Here is a 20,113-nt window from a genome sequence, read left to right on the forward strand (position 1 = left end):
CTTGTTAGCTGCACAGGAATTTTGTGTATTACGAGTCAGTTTTCTCCATTGTACTGTTCTTCTCTGGGATCTGAATCCTCCATGGTTCCTTTTGTATGTTGTCTTGCTGAAGATTACAACTATTTTTGTTTGTAAACACTCTATGTGATAAGCAAAAGTAATGGTAATTTCATTTCTTGTACTGTTTCTTTTAGCAGTCCACTAAGCCAATCTAGATTTCTGTGTTTTGAAATATTTTGATATGGAATAACTTAATTAAGATAAAATAAGTAAATTTTCCACTTAGACAGCAAGGAATACTGTCTTGCCAAGAATATGATACATAAATCATTTATTAAAAGCATAAAAGAGACGAGCGAGCATGGCTTGTTTTAAGTGCAAGACCAGTAACTGACTAGCATAGTACATTTGTTTATGGCAGGTTTCATCTTGTGTCTGTGCTCCAGCCACCAACAATTCTGTCTTAGGCTACAAAGGTTTACAGTGTATTTATTCTCATTTGGAGCTTTGCCCTGTCTGGATGGCCCTGCTGCTTACAGAGAATAACAACATGCATGGTTGTCTTCTCCCTTTCTGATTCCCTCTGTTGTGCTAGAGAAGTGAGAAGATGCCTATCATTGGAATTTGACTGAGAACAACTATGGGTTTTTGGGATACCAGTTTGATGTTCTCTAACTAAAGGCAGTTTCATGGTATCTACTAGGCTGTGATACAGTGACAGAAATTCTCTTCGGTTCCAGAAAAATATGTTCTCCAAATGCAGCAATTGCATGTGATAATGACGTAGTAAACTGTATCTTGGCACCAGTATGTTACAGAGCTTTCTTGTACCGTTGTCACTGTTGTCCTCAAATCTGGGAAAGCCATTCATAGTGCTGATGAGTGAAGATTTGGAATTGGCTATATTCCCGTCTGTGGTTCTTAAGTCACACCTGCAATTTGAATTAGGAATCGTAGATACCTCCATGGTAGCACTGTTTGATAGGTGATTGCAAAACACTGCATTTGAAGACCGAGTCCAAGATCTTAGGCTAGTCTACAAGCATCTTGTTCCCACCATCTCCTTTTCTTTCCCTTCGTGCTCTACAGTTCCTGCATCATCTTTGAAGAAGCTTGCTCAAAAAATGTAGTAGGCTGCTGGACCTTAAAGCTAGGAGCTGGTTATAAATTTCAGATGAGTTCCTTGCTCTGACTCCAGCCTTCTTTATGGGTTGTTTGCAGAAGTCTTACGTAGAGGACATAGACTCTACATGAACTTCAGTTACATGTAATAGGGAAGGGGAATGTTTTTCTCTGTCTTTTTTTTTTTTTTCCTTGAAAAGAAGGGGAGTTTGTCTCATAGCAGACTGAATATAACCTTTACGCATTTATATGCTATGGCAATTTCAGCATGGTTACCTATGCAGTTAGCATACCTTCTGAAGACTGATTGGACTTGGACTTGGACTGCCTTGTCATCCTAGTTTTGTAGGAAGTACGCTGGTATCCAGCACTGTATCTAAGGTACGAGAAATTCTTCTGCTTCATGGCAAGAGTTCAAACTACTTTAGCCTGGCATTTTACACTTAGAGTAATATACGGGAAATGCCCACTATTAGTTGTATTTTCTTTTTTTTTTTTTTTTTTTCCCCCCAGCAGGGTTCACATGCTCATATTTATTTAGAAAATAGTTAGTTTGTAGATCTCGGCAGATGAAATGAATTGTACAGCTGTTCTACATTGACTCTGAAGTTCATCTTAGTAAATTAAATATGATATAATCATAATTGGCAGAATTCTCTGGAGTGAACTTGGTTACAGGGCTGTCAAAATCTTACTCCCATGGCCAGTCTTTCTTCCTTGGTTTGTCACAAGTTATTGGTCAGGGTAAAAACTGTGTACTCATATGTATGTGTGTCAGTGTATTTTTATATCTCTGACTGTACTAGGTGCAACTTATTTTGTTCTAGTGGTTACCATGCAGTTAGAGGACCTAATCAACCCTTTCCTCTCTACAGTGCTGGGCAAATCTGGAAACACCATTTGCCATGACCACTGCATTGCAATATTGTCAAAGTAGGTGGTGTCTGTTTTGGCCGGTCGACTGTCTGCTGCTCCCTGTCAGGGAAGCTATCAAAGGGATTCACCAGGGAAACCTTCATTTGTGTTGGCACTAGATGTCAGCAGCCTTTAAGGTAACCCTTGCAGACTGAAATTCTCGAATGTGCTTCTTGGCAAATGTTTTGGGTCACAGGTTCCCAGATGCTTGGCTTCCACAGTGCTATTGAATATCACCCGTGGAGGCAAAAAAGCATCTACGTTTTGTTAAGATGGGGCAATTTCTCTTCTAGCAAAGGAAAGGGTTAAGGTTGACTATAATGTTGGAATAACTGTAAATGAGAAAAATACAGTTCTGATTTTTGAGTTGTGTACAATTCCTATTTTTCGAGTGTTTCAGATAGGGTTGTTTTTTGGGGGTTGGGGTTTTTTTTTTCCCCTTCCCTTTCTTCTTAGAGCAGGCTTTTAAAACTTGCCCAGCATACCCCCCCCAAAAAAAAAAAAAAAAAGCCCTTAAGTATTCTTTCTGCTCTTTATAATAATCCTTTCATTATTTGGTATCATGACTCATAAATCATGCAGCCAGGTACTGACTGTAAACACATCTTGCCAAAACCACAGTTTTGGGTTTGTTTTCACAACTTGGTAGAGATCAACTGTGTAGAGACCACATGTGGCCTGTTTAAAAACAGGATGGGGAGGGCAGGGAAAGACTGAGATGTTGATAGTGTTTTCTTTTCCACCTTTGTTTTTCCCTTCCACACCCACCCTCAGTTTTGGGAGAACCTGCTGTGGGATACCTTTCTTGAAAAGGCTTATGAGCTTGTTTAGATTTATGTGCATGAACTGCAGCCCCAGGCACTAAGCTGACACTAGCCTTGAGCCTGATTATATAGGCTATGTAAAGTTAGGGGGGTTTTTTTGGTATTTATATGTACTATTTGAACACAATGATACTTCTTTTTCTACCACCTCTGAAAGGAATGCTTGCTACGGAACTGTCCAGCAAAATTCTAACTGTGCTTTCTCTAATAAAGAAGGTGAAGAAGTTGCGTACCTTGAGGAGCCATCTCTTGTGAAAGTGTCATCGTGAAGCATGTCAGAGGAGTGTTGCTCTGTCTGCAGGGAATTTGATGTGGTCTGAAAAAGCTCTTTTCGCAAGTGAATCTTGAAAAGTTTGATTTCTGAGTAGTGTTTCTCTTAATGGATTTTCTCATAAATAACTTTTGTGTTAAGACAGGAAAAGTGAACTAAAGGAGGAGCATTTTCAACATCCATACCTGCAGTCTTCTGCATATCTTGGATATAAAGGATTTCCTTAAATTCATAGTGTAGGAAATGTTGCAGGACACATTGAAAATACTTCTAACCCGTGTAGGGCAGTGTTGATTTTGATGGTCAGTTACCCCTTACCCCAGGATGCTAGTTATAAGTTCATAATTTTGTCCCTTCAAAAAGAGGTAGTCTTGCTAAACACCAGGCTTCTGTTTCATGTGGTTTAGCAGTCTGTGTGTCAACGCCAAACATATCTACATGGATATATGTCACACTTCAGGGTTCTAGAAGAAACAGAACTGGTATGCTGTTCTAGTCCTTTGGGCTTAGGACAAGGAATAACCCAGTCTGTCAGGTTTATGCTTGTGTTCACTTAGGGGGGAAAAAAAATCAGGATGTTATTTACCTGCTTAGGTAAATGATGTCTTCCTTAGTGAAGGGAAAAGGTGGTTGGGTTTGCTTTGAGGTGGCCAGTAGTATTATACGTGTGATTAGTTGGTTTGGGGCTTTTTTGGTTTTGTATCTGTTTGACAAAGACTGTCTCCATGCTAAATGAAGGGCAGTTATACTTTCTTCATTCTGCCAAACTGTGCACATTGTGGTACATTTCCTCTTGTGTACTGTGGAATATACAGTAAAGCCACCTGAAATTAATTTTGGTTCTGAAAACTGGAATCAAAATGACATTTTCATAATTCCTCACTTGCCTCCTTATTATCTTTTTTATTGTTTAGAAAACCATTTTCAAATGAACAGACAAATAGAGAAAACACTGTGATGTTCATGCTGGCAAACACAGTTTGGCTTTTAGTGATGCATTTAATGCCTTGTGTCACTTCATTTTTCAAGTCAAACAGTATTCTGCTCAGCTTTTGCGGTAGGTGCATTTTCCTTTGCCAGTCTGCATCGCCACTGAGGAGGAAGACATAGAAATAATGCACTGCAGTTAAAAAAAAAATCACTTCTTCAACCAGCTTCACTCAGTGCAGCACTGTTTCAAGTTTGCAAAAGTGCCATGTGAATGTTTGGTCAATGTTTTTAAGCATTTCCTATTTTAAGAAAAACTAATGAAAATCTCTATTTCCAAATGAAAATTTTATTTTTAAATGTCAAAGGGAAGTGGTGAGATGGTTAGGACTTGTTTTTTGGTCATAATCCTGAAAGAAGCTGATAAATGGGAAACTGTTTGAATTGGATCCATAGTTTCATCAAATAGCTTTAAATATCTCAATTAAAAAAAAAAAAAAAGCACAGACCAAACCAAACCCTAAAAAACTTTGCCATATGATTTCCAAGTGGAAAAGAGCAGCCTGGAAAAAAACCACACCACTTTGAAATGGCAAAGGGAGAGAGTAGAGCTACAACTACGGAATGAAGGAGTTCAAACATGCCATTTGATAGGTCCTGACTTGTTAAAAACTGAAAACTTTTAGGAGGTTGGCAGAGCATATATCAAAAGAAGTAACTGTTTGTTATTCTACTCAGTCTTCACTGTTGTGTTTACCGGGGGGTGGCTTACATGAAGCAGGTAGGAAATGTGTTCCCTGGTGGATGTTGAGTTGTTGGGGCAACATTCCAAGGAAGGCTGAGTCGTTCCGACAGCTTTGCTGCCAATGAGGAGCTGTTCTTGCTTATCCCACTTCTGACATACGCTTCAGTTGCCCTGTTGTTAGTGCCTGCCTTACCTCTGTGAGCCTGTTTAGCTATAACTGAATTAGATTATAAACTCGTGGGGTTTTTTCCGGGTAGTTTTTTATCAGCTTAGGGAGCTTGAGCTGGCTGGCTGAACGTTGAAGCTAGTGTGCAGAAGAGGTGGGACTGCCTGACTGGCAGTGGGAGAGAATGAACTGCAGCTTTCAGTAGCAGTGAGCTATTAAATGAGCGTCTGTAAAACCTCTCCCTTAGAGATTAAATTGCTGATAGGAAAAAAGGGAGTGAACTGTGTAAATAAAGAATTTTACTCTTCAATATAAATGTTGTCAAGAGTTCAGTAGTAAGAAAGAGTTTGTTATCAAAAAAATTATGCCGAAGCCAAGAGCGTCTCAGATTTTCGAGTTCTCTCAACTTTAACTGGAACTGTGAACAGACTTTCAGTAACATTGGTGATATGGTCATGCTGATAAATCCTAGACTTTCCAACACTGAAATTTAAAAGAAAAATCAAAACACTGAAGCAGGTGCTTGCACTTAACATAAAAGCTGCATCTTTGTATGGTGTAATTTTGCATCCAGTTGGCAATTTGAAGAGAACTGAAGCCCTTCAGACTTGCCTAGGCTTGTCTAAATCCGGCCTTTTAAAATTACCAATGTAACCCGAAAGTGGGTCCTGAAATCCAAGAAGTTACGCTGCAGTCCTACAGCAGTTTGTTCAGGGAAGCAGGCCGTTTTACTTTATCTGTCTGAAGGCAAAACAACATTTTGTTCAGTTTGTGAGGGGTGCTATAAAATGCAAAGGAGATGTGAGAAATGAGGTCCTTGCTCTCTGTTCAGACAATGAAGATAAGTGAGGGAAGGAAGAAGGAAAGCTTACAGGATTAAACCATCCTAAAATTGTGATATATGGGAGTTGTGCATGTCTGTAAATATTAATTGTGATTGAACAGGCATTTAAAATCTCAGAGTACATGGTGAAAGTTAGGCATCTGCAACTGACTTCAGCTTGATAAATAGTTTATGGTAGCTAAGACATTCTGCAATATCTGAAGTGTGTATATTAGTTACCTGGTTAGCTGTATACTCTTATAAATCAAATTTATAGGCATTTTGGCTTAGCATGGAACTTGCATCCATTCTAGTTTTAATGCAATAATGACAGTAGCTTAATTTTAATGAAAGTAGGCAGTATCTTTTATTCTTCTTTTCTATGATGTCAGTTGTTGAGATGGACATGTAATAGTAAAGAGGCTAGTAATATTCTCACACTCTTGTAGCCAAAACCTTTGGAGACCGTTCAGAAAAAGTGGGAAAGGTTATATAACATGCCTTTAAAGGGTTAAGGGGAAAAAAAAATTAGGCTGTTGCCAAGTTAGTATGGGTTGAAATCCTAGTCTCTGTCAGTTTAAGTTAATTTGTTTTGTCAGTTGCTTTCAGCTATGAATTGTTCGAAGTAGGCTTACCCAACTTAGAGAAGTAGGCTACCCTAGTTCCTGTGCAGTATTATTTCTTGCAGCGTAGGGAGGTGCTTGGCCATAACATTAACCGATAAAGAACTATTACTCCATGGTGTCACTGAAATTAAACCTCTTGCACCAGTCAGTTGACAAGTTTTTTTACAGGGCTTCCGGATTGTTATTGTTTGATGTCCGAAACAAGATGACTTGTTTATTTTAAAATAAGCTATTTCTTTCTATTCAATTGAAAGAAGAAATACTTTTACTTGGGTCATTTGCTAAGCTTTTAGAAATGACAGTTGATGAATTATTGTAACTTACAACACAAAAAATTATTGAATACCTAAACCCTGAAATGCTGGCTTTTGGTTCAGCTACGTGCATGGCTAAAAGCAGTGCAACATGTTTTGCTTTGTTAGCTGTTAAACATAGGCTTATGACCTGTTAGCCTCCTACTTTTGGCATATTTTTAATCAGAAAATTTAATTTATTGAACTTACTGAGTCTCCTATTTGTAATTTATCATTAAATTTAAAAGCTAAAGAGAAAAGTTGGCTTGATGCTGGAACATCTATCATACAAAGATGTTACATGGCTGTTAGGGAGTAGGATAGCATCTTCATGCTGAGTTGTCTCTTGCAATTACAGTTGTGCTGTAATATGCCTTGTGAATTTGTTATGAACCTATGCTGTTAAAAGAGTGCTGCCATGCATTTCAGATCAATTTTTTTTTGTTTGTTTATAACTTTAGTCTTAATATCTAAGGTTTCTGTTGGTTGTAGACGTTTGTCTTGAGTCCACATTTGGCCAAATTACGTGTCACAAGTCATTTAAAGGCATGACTGTTTTGTGGACCAACACTGCTGAGGAGCAGCAGGTTTTGTTGTGCTTTCTAATGGCTGTCTTTGGCATAAAGCCCCCTTTGTCTCTTGGGACTGGCTCACGGGAGCTGGCAAGCTGCTCTGTGCTGGAATGTGTGGTGCTCTGCTGGCTCTGTCTCCCTGTAGCTCCGCTGGTGGCTGCATTTCATTTAGGTTCTCACCTTTTCAGTAGCAGTTCCAGAGTAGTTGTTTGGTCTCGGGTGCAAAACCATCTTCCCTCAGGGTTTGCGTCCAGCAAAGCACGCATACTGCCTCACATTAGAACCGCACTGAAGGCAGACCGAAGGCATGTCTAGCCTGCCCTTACACTTCACACAAACTTTACGCTTCTCTTATATGGAGCAAAAACTCCTGTAATTGATTGACAGTTTGGAAATGTAGGCTTCTCAAAGGATTAGAACCTGACTTCAGTTCTCTTGATATGGCAGTTAGGGGTGCATGTTTGTGCGTATAAGCACACATCAAAATATTTGTCCTTGTGTATGTATACATACCTGTGTGTATCTTTCTCTTAAAGATATGGACGTTGGTAGTTGGTTACCTGCTGATGGTTTCATTCAAGTGGAATATAAGCACGGAACGTTACTTAAAAGCAATCTCTGTCCCTGTCTGGATTATGCTGCTCTTTCACTTAGGTGAGTAACAAGAAGTTATTCTATTCTAATGCATTGGCTGGGATTCTGTTGTCTTGCAAACAAAGCTACTTGCTTCCTCTTCTGATAAGTCTTTATAATGGAGTCTTAGCCAAGATGCAGGCTGATTTCTCTGCTCAGAAATTCTGGCTGCATGTGGCCAGGAGAGAGAGTTGGAGTAGGAAATGGGAAGGCATCAAGATGCTGAGCAACATTTGTCTTCCACTCCTCCTGCTCAGTTTGTACTTCCCATGGTTTTCCCTTATTTGGCTCCAGACCTGATACTGACTCCCTGATAGTGGGGAAGGGCTGGGGTCACATGTGGGTGGATTTAGATTTTTCACTTGTGATAATTTTTAATATTATTGTTTTCTTGAGAGCCTGCCATTAACCAAGGCTGAGGCTGTAAAATGCATGTAATAGAAGTAAAACAAAAAAAATTTCTCTCAGTAGTCAACAAGCATGTCGATATATCAACAATACCAAATAAATTTGCCACTAGTCTGTATAATCTGCTAATACAAATATAAGATTATAGTAATCTATTAGTATTAAAATTATTTCACATATTTAATATAACATCAGATTATATTATCATATCAGAGTTTATGCTGGAAGTAGCATGCAAATAATAGAAGACTATCATGATGGAAGGTTTCACAGCATACTTAATGATTTACTTTGCTTTAGCAGCAGGTTTCAAGGGTTGTTCTGACCATGTCGGGACACTTTCCTGAGGTTTTAAGCTACACATAATGGCTTAGCATTTGCTTACATTTTGACAGTCTTGTATTTGTTGGAAGTACTAGCTGAAAAGCCAAAGCCCAAGAAGGCACTGCTTGATGCCACCACTCTCTGGAGATCTAACATAAATACAGATTTTTGGGGGGAACTTAATTTGCCTCTGATATCTAAAATGTTTTTATTTTGTGGGTATTTTCACGTAATTTTGCTTGTTGTTTTAAAAATTGTTCTCTAAAGAATATATCAGCATAGTTTAAAGTCATTGAGTTAGGAATGGTAACAATTTGGTTTATTCATTGAGCAACTGGTTCACCTGTTTTTTCTATTCTTCTTTCCATGAATGTAGAAAATTTGTTTGCTTTATGACACTTCTTAGTTTCTGCCCAGATTGTTCTTGGTTGATGTGGTGCCTTTCTTGGTTTTGCTAAATGTAGAGTTTATTAATGGCGTAATTTTTCTTGTAAAAAAAACCCCTGTATCTTTCAGCTTCGGTGGCAGGTTCCTGGAGGATTCCTGTGTTTCTGGTTATAGTTGTTCTGATGACTGTAGGCATGTTGCATGAACAGCAGAATGGAAAGGAGTCTTCTGGTAAGAAATCAGTCGCTATTTCTTTTATTGTTGGAGGCAAAAGTTGTGTAAAGTCAAGTGAAAGAATCTGGACCATATTACTCTAAATTCAATATCAGATGGATTGCAGGAATTTACCCTAAGATTTTTAGTATGTTTGTTTCAAAGTGGTTTACACATGCTGAAGTGCATCTTTGATTCTTTACAGAAGATCTTTGCAATGGACTGATGTTTGTTTTCCATAGCAAAGTAGTGACTCTCATTATCAAGCCCGATTGCTTAAGTTTACAGAAACCTGTGTGTAGTTTCAAGCATAAAGCAAGCCCAGGAAATTTGAAATCTGAGGCTAATTTTGAAAGAAATGAGCATTTTGGGTTTAGTAGCCCCTATAATGCTCAGCATGAGAGAAACTGAGACAACTCCATCCAGCAAGTCATTCATTTTTAAAATACCAGTTTCTTAAAACTATGGTTTGTGTTCAGACTTTGAGGAAAATCGGTTCTGCCTGTTGCGAGTCAATTTTGCACAAAATCAAATGTCAGGTGTTCTTTTCTAGTACTAGCTGTATGATTATTTGGGGAAACTTTTTTCCTGTCTTGCTGGTTTAGTTTTCTTGAAAGTCGTCATAATCTTGGTTAGTAAAATTGATTATCTGGTATAGAGATTTTTAGATTAATCAAACTGCCAGCAGCTGCGAGTGACTTGGTCAGTGACAGTTCATTAGCAAGGAAAATGCTAAGCAAATAACTGGTTTTGTGTTTTGGCTCCAGGTGTATTGTAACACTAAAATTAATAGCAGTTGTTCCTGTTTGATTGTATTGACTACATATAATACATATTAAAAACTAACAGTGTCTATCCATATATTTTCTGTTGCTTGACAGCATCCGTGGCTATCAAGCAACAAATAAAACATTTTAAGACTTAAGCTTTTTTTTATTTACATACACATATGTATTTTACAGGGGCAGAGCTTCCTGGTCAGATGATTTCCATTGCTGCTTCAACAATTGCCATGGCAATTTCAATGACAGAAGATGAGTCCAATAATGAACGTTCCTCACAACCCTCAGGTGACTGAATACTCTGTAAGAAAACATTTGAATTTGCTTTAAAGGCATGAAATTGGAGAGAATTAAGAACAAATTTCAAAATAGTCCCTATCCTCTTCATTCTGTCCAAAATATCACATTTATACTTACCTCATGAAACAGGTTTATCTGTTTTTAAAGATGTTAACAAGACAATAATATAAAAGCTGTCTTTTAAATTATAGTTTACATGGCTTTCTGTACGTTTAGATGGCCTGACTAGAATAATTTTTTTTTTCCCCCAGAATGAGGGTATGGCTTTTTTCTATTCTTTATTATTAATTTTTTTATTTTCCCTAGCCTTCTTTTGATTTGTTGGCAGTTACAAGATAAAACTGGATTTCTGGACCAGGTACAGATAGACTGGAATAATTTTTGTATACATCACAGTGACAAAAAAACCTTTGTTCTCTGTTTAGCTATGGCATGCTCAAAGTCTTTCCTGTAGTGAGTTTACTTGACATTGTAGCTTGAGTCATGATACTTTCACTTACAATAACACAACTAGAAACCTGTAAGTAATGGCTTAAACACCTTCTTTGCAAGTCTTTTAGATGTCCATCACTGGTTTTGAACTTTACCATCATTTTTCCAGGTAGGCCTTTGATGGAATGCGATACTAGAAAAATAAGCTATTACGGAGATCTCTGGAAATGGAAAGGTTTCATCCATTTCCTGCAAGGAGACAAAACAGGTCATTCAACTTGACAGAATGTGAACTTCCAAAACTTCATTTTAAAATTGGCTGTATCTAAGAGTTGTCTTCTTCAAGATAGTATGTTCTTAATATTGTCTGTAATGTGTAAATCATGCTCCAGAGGAGGAAACATAGTGATTGTGCAGGAGAGAATGCTTTGAGCATCTGACATTAAAACCTTCTGTCTAAAGGTTACCATTCATGAAACTAAAGAGTTATTTCAGCCACTAGGTGAAATGGTGTAGAACAAGATCTTCAGAAATCTTTTGATGAAGTGTAAACACTTCCTAATTTTAAATATGTCAGTGTAGGCTGTACTTGAAAATATGCTTAATTTTAAATTTAAAAAGGGCAGCTTTAGGCAACTTACTCTTTTCTTATCTTTGTTTCTATATTTTACATGACTATCATCAAAATAAATATAGAACCCTATGGACATATGTCCTGAAATTTGAGAATGGAGCATCATTGTAACAGTTCTCTTGTATTACTGTCTCTAATCTTTAATTTTGGAAATGAGATTTTTTTTTTTTTTAGCTGGATTTTTGAACACCCAGTCAAGCAACAGTCTCCCACAAATGTGCTATGTAAGTGGCTGTGTTCTTGTTTGTTGCTTGTGTTGTGGGTTTTTTTTTTTCCACTTGCACAACAGTTTTAATTTTTTTCTCTTCTTTAAGACAGGGTTTTTTTCTGTTTTCAAGTTGTAACCTCTCATGGCCAAAAAAACCCACCTACAGCGGTTTTATAAAGATGTCTTTTTATAGTGAATGTTTTTTGACTTATTTTCTTGAGACAGTTAACCAGACGTTTTTTTGTCTTGCAAATTCTGTTGTTTTCCTTCACAGCAGGAAAAGAACAAATATGGAGTTTCCTGTTGACTCCTAACAGTAGTTCAGATAATTTTCGAACAATCTGTTGGGAGTTAGCATTATAGTCTGTGACACGTGTTAAGCATCCTTTTGGTCATCTTTGGTTTGGATCTTCTGTGTGAATGGTGATGAAACATTATTCTTGTACAGCAACAGGTTTTACCTGCAGGGTTAAGAAACTGCAACTCTTTTGTTTTTCCTCTCCAGTGATTTTTAGATGTTCTGTTATCTTGCTTTGGAACTTGTAATGTAACACACAACTATTTTATGAGAAGTTTAAGATTTTGAAAGGTTTTGCATCTTCAGCCAGGTGGATAGCAGACTGCAGGAGGAGATCTTCCTCATATCTAGTCTAAATATGTCAGTGGTTGTCAAGGTTGATTAATTGCTAGTAGCAATAACAATGCTTATACTGTATTAAATCAATTATAGACCAATCAATGCTTCATGTTTTTACTGTTCTCCTTATGCTTAAATTTGTTCATGAAAAAAACAGAAGGGGAAATAAGCTGTATTGATTTTACAGTTTTTTCTGACCACTCATGTTTTTCCTTATTTTGTTGTTGAATACCAGTATTTAGGGTTGGGGTGAGGAATTTAATGATAGCAGTGAAGGTGGTCTGACTTCTTGTCCTTCCTGGTGCCCCAAGAATTTCCAGAGTATACAGCAAATGAGAAGTCCGCAACTTAAGCAGCAAATACCACTGCAGTATTTTGTTAGCTGCCTTGTAGGCAAGATTCTATTGTCGCGTTGGCTTTGAATATGATAGATACTGAAATCCTTAAATGTAGTCATGCGTCTTATCCTCCCTCCCTCCTTCTTTGTTTTCTTAAAAAAAAACCAAAACCTTTTTCTTTTGTAATTACAGAAAAATGTGGTTATTCATGAAGGGGTACCTTCATCCTGTTGTTCTGAAATACTTTTTCATTAATGGTAATAAAATCACTGTTTCATCTAACTGAAGATTTTATTCTGATACCCTGCTCCATAGAGATACAGATACTTGCCTTTCTGTATGCTGCTGTTCCTTTTCCTTTTATTTAAGGAATGGGAGGAGAATAATTCAAAACACTATGGCAGCAAGAAGTTGACTTGACAGAGAACTTATTGTGTAAAGAAAAGAACATGTCTTAAGACAGCCTGGAAAACTGACTTTTTTTGTTGTTTTTATTGTATTCAAATAAATACCATACATTCTGATTTTGCTAGAATTCTTTACTGGATATTATGTTAACCGGTTGGGAAAGACTGTGATACGTTCATTAGTTGGAAGATAGAAGGGTGTTTTTCACATTTCATCTCTAAAAATATCATGAAGCACACTAAGTGGGGCTTTACAGAACTTGAAGTTGCTCTACATCGGTATTCTGATAGTCCTTTATTCTGATAGTCCTTTTTTTCCTATTTGTGTTGACAAGGCACTCATGCCTTGGTTTGCAGAGCATATCTTGCCAACAAAATGTGATTTTTTTTCATTTGCAAAGTTTGGTGGGTTTTTTGAGTGGATCAGCTTCGTGAACTGACTTACGCTACAGTCATCTGAATGGCAATTCTGATGCTAAGGAGTCTGTGTGTTTTTTGGCATGGGGAGAATACTGGGTCGTTGGCAATGCCAATTTAGTTTGGCTTAAAGTGGTGCAGAACTGCATTGTGAAAAAGCTTTCTCGTCTTGGAATCCCCTAGGGGTTTTAATTTTTTTTTCCTGTTTTGTTTTTTTTTATTATTCTTTTTTTTCCTTGTCAGCTCTTTCCCATCTGTGCTTTGCATTCTACGTACAGTCTGCTTAAGTTAATAGGAAAACTGTAAGAGAACGAGGCGGTCTAATTTGTACTACTCTTAACATTACTGTTGCTGTTATTTAATTAAGGTTTTCTTCATTGCAAAAATATGTTGATCAAATTTTTCGTTACCAAAAGAAGGAATATTCTTTTTTCTTTCATAAAAGTGACTCTACTAAGGGCTTTGGGGGCAAAAAGTGTCGGATAATTTTATCTTGAGGCATAGACTTCAGCATATTAAATGCCTTTGGTTTTTCTATTTTGACTTTTAGCACTTCCTTCCCTTTAATAAATATTTGAGTTTCTGCTGCTTGTCATGTTACTTCTTATGTTTATTATATTAATTTTGGAGGAAAAAAAGGCAAAAAGAAAAGTGTTGAGTAAGTTGAATTGATAGGGGAGAATTCTCAATTATGCATATACTGCTTTGAAATTTGTGTTCCTTTAGCACATCGTAAGCTGGATCCATTTGTTTCTATTAGTGCTCTTCTGCTTCATTAAAAATAGGCTGAGAAGTACAGGGGAATGATAGACCCTATATTTCTTACGACTAAAACACTTTGTCTTTTTAGGAAAGCTTCTGTTCACAGGTAACTTTCTCTCCCCTTATGAAAAATTAACTTGTGTCTTTTTCTCTGAAGTGTAGTTTGTGTATCATGGGGCTGGCCTTCATCCCTTTGAGCCATGAACTGATTTGCCAAAAAGCACTCCACCGGAAGCTTGGGCTGTGTTTAGCTGCTTGCAGAGTTCCTTCTTTCAGTTTGCATGCTGTAATTCCTTTGGGAATATTCTGAAGTTCCACCAAATATGTTACCAGCAACCAGCTGATGTTTCTCGCATTGTCCCAGTGTCTATCAGTTGGGAGAATCAGTAGATCTGCCTTATTGTATTAGTGTGGTGGGGAAGTGTTTATAAGCTCTAAAAAGAGTTCCCCTTACTTGTAGAACACCAGTGCAGATTTCTACGGCAAAAGAAGACCGTTCATCCAGTGTGTGAGGCTGCAGAATTTGTCACTTACCACTACTGTACACGTATGACAAATCCGTCTTGTCTTTTTGTACATTCTAGCTGTCATGCTTCAGGCTAAGAATGGCTTTAGTGACACATTGCAGCTGAAACTGCATGTGTGGAACATGAGTTGTTTGACTGATACGCATTGTAGTATATTGTAATACAGTTTTTACAGCAGTTTTTCTACGTGGGAGGAAAGTAATTGGTGCTGATGTGACACAAGTCAAGTGAAGGGAGTTGTGTTCGTTACTTACCTGCTGCAGTATGCACCAGCATAACATACTGCTTTTTATTCTTCAGCATAGAGTAACTTTTCAGGTTTTCTTGTGTGTGCATTCTTCCACCATGGCTGCAAATTTTTCTCAAATAATGGTGTGTGGGAAGTGTGTGCATTTCGCCATCAGCATGAGGCCTCAGTAAAAGTTAGTACTGGTGTTCTCAGGAAGAGATTCTACTACATAACAGTGACTGAAAATGGATTTGGTGTCATCCATGCTAGTCTGATACTAGGCAGATGTACCAACTCAAAAGTTGAATAAGTTAATAAAATAAATTACTATGTTCTCTAAACAAGAATTTTAATATGGACATATTTTTGCCTGTAATGACTATTTACTGTTTATTTGTAAGTGCCTTTAACACATCAGTTCACATTTTTAAATTGAATTTCATGTTTACTAACTTAGACTGAGAGAATGATCAACGTTTGTTACCCACTGATTTATGTTTGCTCTTGTTACAATATGTTACACAAGCAAGTAATTTAGGATCACAGTGTGAGTGCTATGTTTGTAATGCGAGTGTTCAGGAACAGAAAAAGCGTAGTAAGAAATTTTTAAGATACAAGCTTCCTCTTCAATGTATGCTGTGTTTTTTTGTTTGGTTTAAAAGAGCTTTGATCAAATCTAAGATTTCTTTTTGAGTACTTAAGTAAAGAGAAATCAAAGATTTCTTTTAAGACTTTAGATTTTTTTTTAGAAGTTAGTTACACTTTGTGTTTTTCAGGGTTTTACAGTTATTTGGTAAAATATATTTGGCTTGTAACTTACCTGCAGTGACAGAAGGCCTCTTAGAGGCCGTAGCATCTTTTCTTCTCTCCTCCTGGCACTGCTTGGCATGGTGTTGCATGATGGGGGAGAGCTTACACAGCCCTGTTCTATCTTTTCAAAATTCAGATCAGTGCCAAGGCTGTCTCTGTCTTTTAGAGAAATTAAAAAAAACAAAAACAAAAAACCCAAGCAAAACTCAACAAAAAAAAGGTTAATTTGGGACTAGGGAGCATATTCTGTTGTGGTGAACGTTAATGTGATAATTTCCACTTCTTTGTTTGCATTTGTTTGTTTTAGGAGCAACAGAAGGTGATCAGCCTCCACATGCTTCATCATCTTTCTCCTCTTCATCCTCTTCTGGGAGCAGACAAAGACCTGAGATTGGATCTTTTCTTAGAAAAAAGAAAACTAGTGATATTTACTTTGTTACACTAGTGTGGGCCATTGTCATTGTCCAGATCTGGCTAAATTTCTGGATTGTGCAGCTATTGCCGGTGCCTTTTGCAGGTAATATTCCAGTTATTAGAAATATACGTTAAATGATGACTTTGGATAGCCTTAGGCTTTGTGTTAAATAAAATAGAAGGAAAGGCTTGCAGGCTTGTATGAGTTTTAATTTAAAACTTTTTCAATTTTTTTTTTCTTAAGAACATCAATAACATAATAATGTTCTTGATGAATTGTAGCTTCAAATAGGAAGATTGATGTGCACTGCCTGTTATCATGTAGTGGACAACTCTGTAAAATTGCTTTGCCTGTTGACTATTGTAGTTACCTGGAATAGTTTAGTGCCATACCTTTCCTTGTAAGAATAGTTTTGGTTTAGAGTACTTTGGTTTTCTTCCTCTTGATGTGTTGTCTTTCACGTTTTTGCACCTATAGATAGAGAATATTTTAGCTGTTATTCAGTACTGAAGTACAGCTCATGCTAGCTTTTAATTTCCATTAAAAGTGGGTTGCTAAGCTCTGTGGACAAGTCGCAAGATAAATTTGATTCTAATTTTAGCTCTGAGGTTAATTAGCTTTGTTACTTCACATCTACATGCATCTGTTCTCTTGTATATCAAGCAAGAATGGAGTAGTTATGATAGCTATGTAAAGAGGTTATTTTAAAACTGAATGCCGCTTTTTCCAATACTCTTTTGGGGGGGTGAAAAGGGAAGATGGGAAGTAACTAAGAATCTGAAGGCATTTTCTCCCGTTCCCCTCCTGTAAGCAAAGTGAGTTTCCTAATTTGCTTGGGTTTTCTCTGAACTTCAGTTAAAACACAAATTGTCAGCATTTTTTCGTGTATCTAACACTTAAAGGTAGCTATTTTCCCTTTTACCGAGCGTGGTGGATTGGCCCCAGCTAGTGGCCAAGTACCCACAGAGCCACTCGCTCTTTTCTTCTTTTCCAGTGAGGGCTCACCCATGAGCTGCAGTCCCTTTGGGGAGGTACCGGCTCAGGCATCTCCTCGTCCCTAGGCCACAGTCCCGTCAAGAGGTGTAACTGCTCTGGCGTGGGTTCTCCACAGGCTGTGGTCACCCTGAATGGTACTCCTGCTCCACCATGGAGCACCACTTCTCCCCTGGCATTTTTATTCCCTCTGTTCATCCCTCCATTCCATCTTCCTTTCTGTTCACTTGTTCTCTCGGTGTTCCCTCCTCTTCTCCCTCTCTAGTGTTTTCTGACCTTTCTTCAATATATTTTCACAGAGGTACCGCCGCCATGCCTTAAGGGGTCAGCTTTGGCCTGTGGTGGGTCAGCTGTGGAGCCAGCTGGAACTGACTGTCTGGCACAGGGTAGCCTGTGGTCTTTCCCCATGGAGGCCACCCCAGTGGCCACCCTGGTACCAAAACCGTGCCGTTTACACCCAATACGCAAAGCCTTTATAAACCGTCCAGTTCTGCATCTGGAAGTCATGACTGTGGGGCCATGCTTACGGGTTCGAGGGGCTCTGAACACTGAGAGGCACGGCAAAAGGAACAGCTGCATGTTTGACTGTGACGCTGTAGCAGCAGCTAAAGGGTAATGCGATTGTTAGTCGTATAAGTGGTGAATACAGGGTAAAAGGAGACAGGTTTGTTTTTTTTTCATCCCAGTGTAGTTGCTGTGGAAGAAACTGCCCAGTTCTCGTGTGGGGGCATCTTGGGAAATGGTGATGGCAGGTTGGATGTAGCTCATAAATGCATCATAAAAATGATAAAGGGATTAGAAAATAAATTTTACACTTACGAGAAGCAGAGCTTACATGGCTTAATTTATTGAAAAGTGAAGGAATGACTTAACCACTTGTTTAGAAACACCTACTTGGGTGGGAGGAAAAATGGGTGCAATAGTTTTGCAGTTAGGCAGACAACGACTGGTTTTAAGCTTGAGCCAGACAAATCTGGATTAAAGTGCACATCTATAACTGAAATGGATGAATACTCCTGCTGCCAGTGACTAGGTCTAAACTAACTACCTGAACAATAAACTCATGCCAAAATAGAAATCAATTTTGAGAATATTTGTGACCTGTTGCCTTAGCAGTGACACGGGGCCGTTAAGTACTTTTTCTGGGCATATAACTGAATATAACTAGATCACCACAAAAATATTATGAAAAGGCAGTGTAATGATGAACAGAGCCAAATTTAGAACAGTGGATCACGTTAAGTGTCAGAAGGTCAGTGAACCTGGATTGTTAAAAGAGAGATGGTATTAAAAATATTTAGTAGTGGAAAATAGGAAGACTTATAAAGCAAGTTTCCTTGCAACTTTAAGCACTTCTGAGACCTAAGGCGAATGCTTCTAGTATGTTAAAAAAACCCAAACAAACAACAAAAAAACAAACAAAAAACCCCACCCCTAAAACCTTAAATAGGAAGGTGTTAATTTCACCAGAGTTCCTTGTAGTGGTAGACAGGACTTACATGAAGAAGCATTTAGATTATGAGAAGTTTGTTGGTACCATTAACATTTTTCCTTGAATGCATTTGTACTTTGGTGGAATGAGATGCTCTTTTAAAATTGTTTAATGTAGAAGGTGGAAAAACTATACTGTGATCATACCATAAAATGAAAAAATGGCTTTTGAATTCGAAAGCTAAGCAATAAGCCAGGTTGTGGAACACTTGTAGCATTTTGTTCAGTGATGTGAGCTTGGGAATCCTGTTATTGTCTTTTTAAGATCTTTCATTTACTTCCTTGCTCGTTCTGTTGCATCTTTTTTTTTTTTAGTTCTATTTTTGTCTTCAGGTCGCTTTCTGCTTCCTGGAGTTGTTTGGAATTTCTTATTATGCAGCCTTTCTCCTGCTCACATCTTTCTAATAACAGCCCTCCTTTAGCTTTTTCTCTCTTGCCTCTTCTTAACCTAATACAATTACAGCCATGTGATTGACTGCAGCACCTCCTGGCATCACCTTTGCAATGAGTGCACACTCAGTTATTTTAGAAGATAATATTTAAACAGTTATTTTTAAATATAGCAGAAGGTTAAAATGCCATTTCAGGTATGGTGTTCACCTTGTAAAATGCAAACTTGCAATGTTTTGCCGAGCAGCAGTTTGTGTATTGACCGTGAGTTGCATTTCATCATACAAAACTTGAACCTGCAAGTTAGGTGCTGGATTCGCACTGTATTTTCTCCTTTTTTGTATATGTTTGCCACGTGATCTTTAGTAGAAAGATATGAGATCATTCTATTTCTTCAAGAGAATAAATCCCATGTTTGCCACATGGTGGTGCCAGAGGGTAAGTAAACCAAGTGTCAGCAAATTGTTGAGTTGAGGTTTCCACGAACAAGAATGTAAACTATTACACGAGTGGCTTACAGACAATAGGCTCTTCTGGAACTTTGAGAAGTGCCCTGTGGATATTAAAAGTTAACCTTTTCAGCTATATATGTCATTTTACACATTTCCAAGTAGAAGCATGATGTGAATTTTTGAGGACGAGGGAATTACTGTGGTGTTGATGTATGGCAGTAAGTAATGAATCTAGTTTGGAGAATGTCCTTCATAATAAAAAAAAGCTTTATTAAAAGTACACACGAATGTAATGATGGGGAATTCAGTATCAAATGTTGCTAGAAATACGATATAATTAGAGGAATACGATATAATTAGAGGAGTGAGTGCTGCTAGTGTTTTCACAGAAAGTTATTTTACTGTGTAAGTAGAATTTTTAACACTGACTAGTTTTTGATCTACATGTGACGTTCACTGTTACTGAATTCTGGTTTAAAAAAATTAGGGAGAAATTAGGAGAATTATGTGTTTCTGTTGCTAATAGTTTTGTTTTGTTTTCCTTTAGAACCATAGTTTTCAGTATGGGGATGCAGTATAGTTTTGTTTAGAGATTTGTGTATCAGTAGGTCATGGCAGGACTGGGTTGCGAGATCTCCTG

At 37.7% G+C, this 20,113-nt stretch overlaps 1 protein-coding gene across 3 annotated transcripts in view; it reads left to right on the top strand.

Moving 5' to 3' along the window:
• The window catches only part of TMEM245 (transmembrane protein 245), an 87,294-nt gene that overhangs the window by 3,040 nt on the left and 64,141 nt on the right, over positions 1-20,113 (top strand). For 2 of the 3 annotated variants that reach the window (XM_030011083.2, XM_030011084.2), the window contains exons 2-5: positions 7,821-7,938; positions 9,166-9,267; positions 10,212-10,319; positions 16,040-16,249. In XM_030011083.2, the coding sequence (XP_029866943.1) occupies positions 7,821-7,938; positions 9,166-9,267; positions 10,212-10,319; positions 16,040-16,249 (538 nt within the window). Of the gene's footprint in view, positions 1-7,820; positions 7,939-9,165; positions 9,268-10,211; positions 10,320-14,626; positions 14,714-16,039; positions 16,250-20,113 lie in introns of all 3 variants that reach the window. The other variant, XM_030011085.2, reaches the window with a different exon arrangement.

The sequence above is a fragment of the Aquila chrysaetos genome, chromosome 4 (genome assembly GCF_900496995.4).
Source record: "Aquila chrysaetos chrysaetos chromosome 4, bAquChr1.4, whole genome shotgun sequence".
In the NCBI taxonomy this organism is placed as follows: Eukaryota; Metazoa; Chordata; class Aves; order Accipitriformes; family Accipitridae; genus Aquila; species Aquila chrysaetos.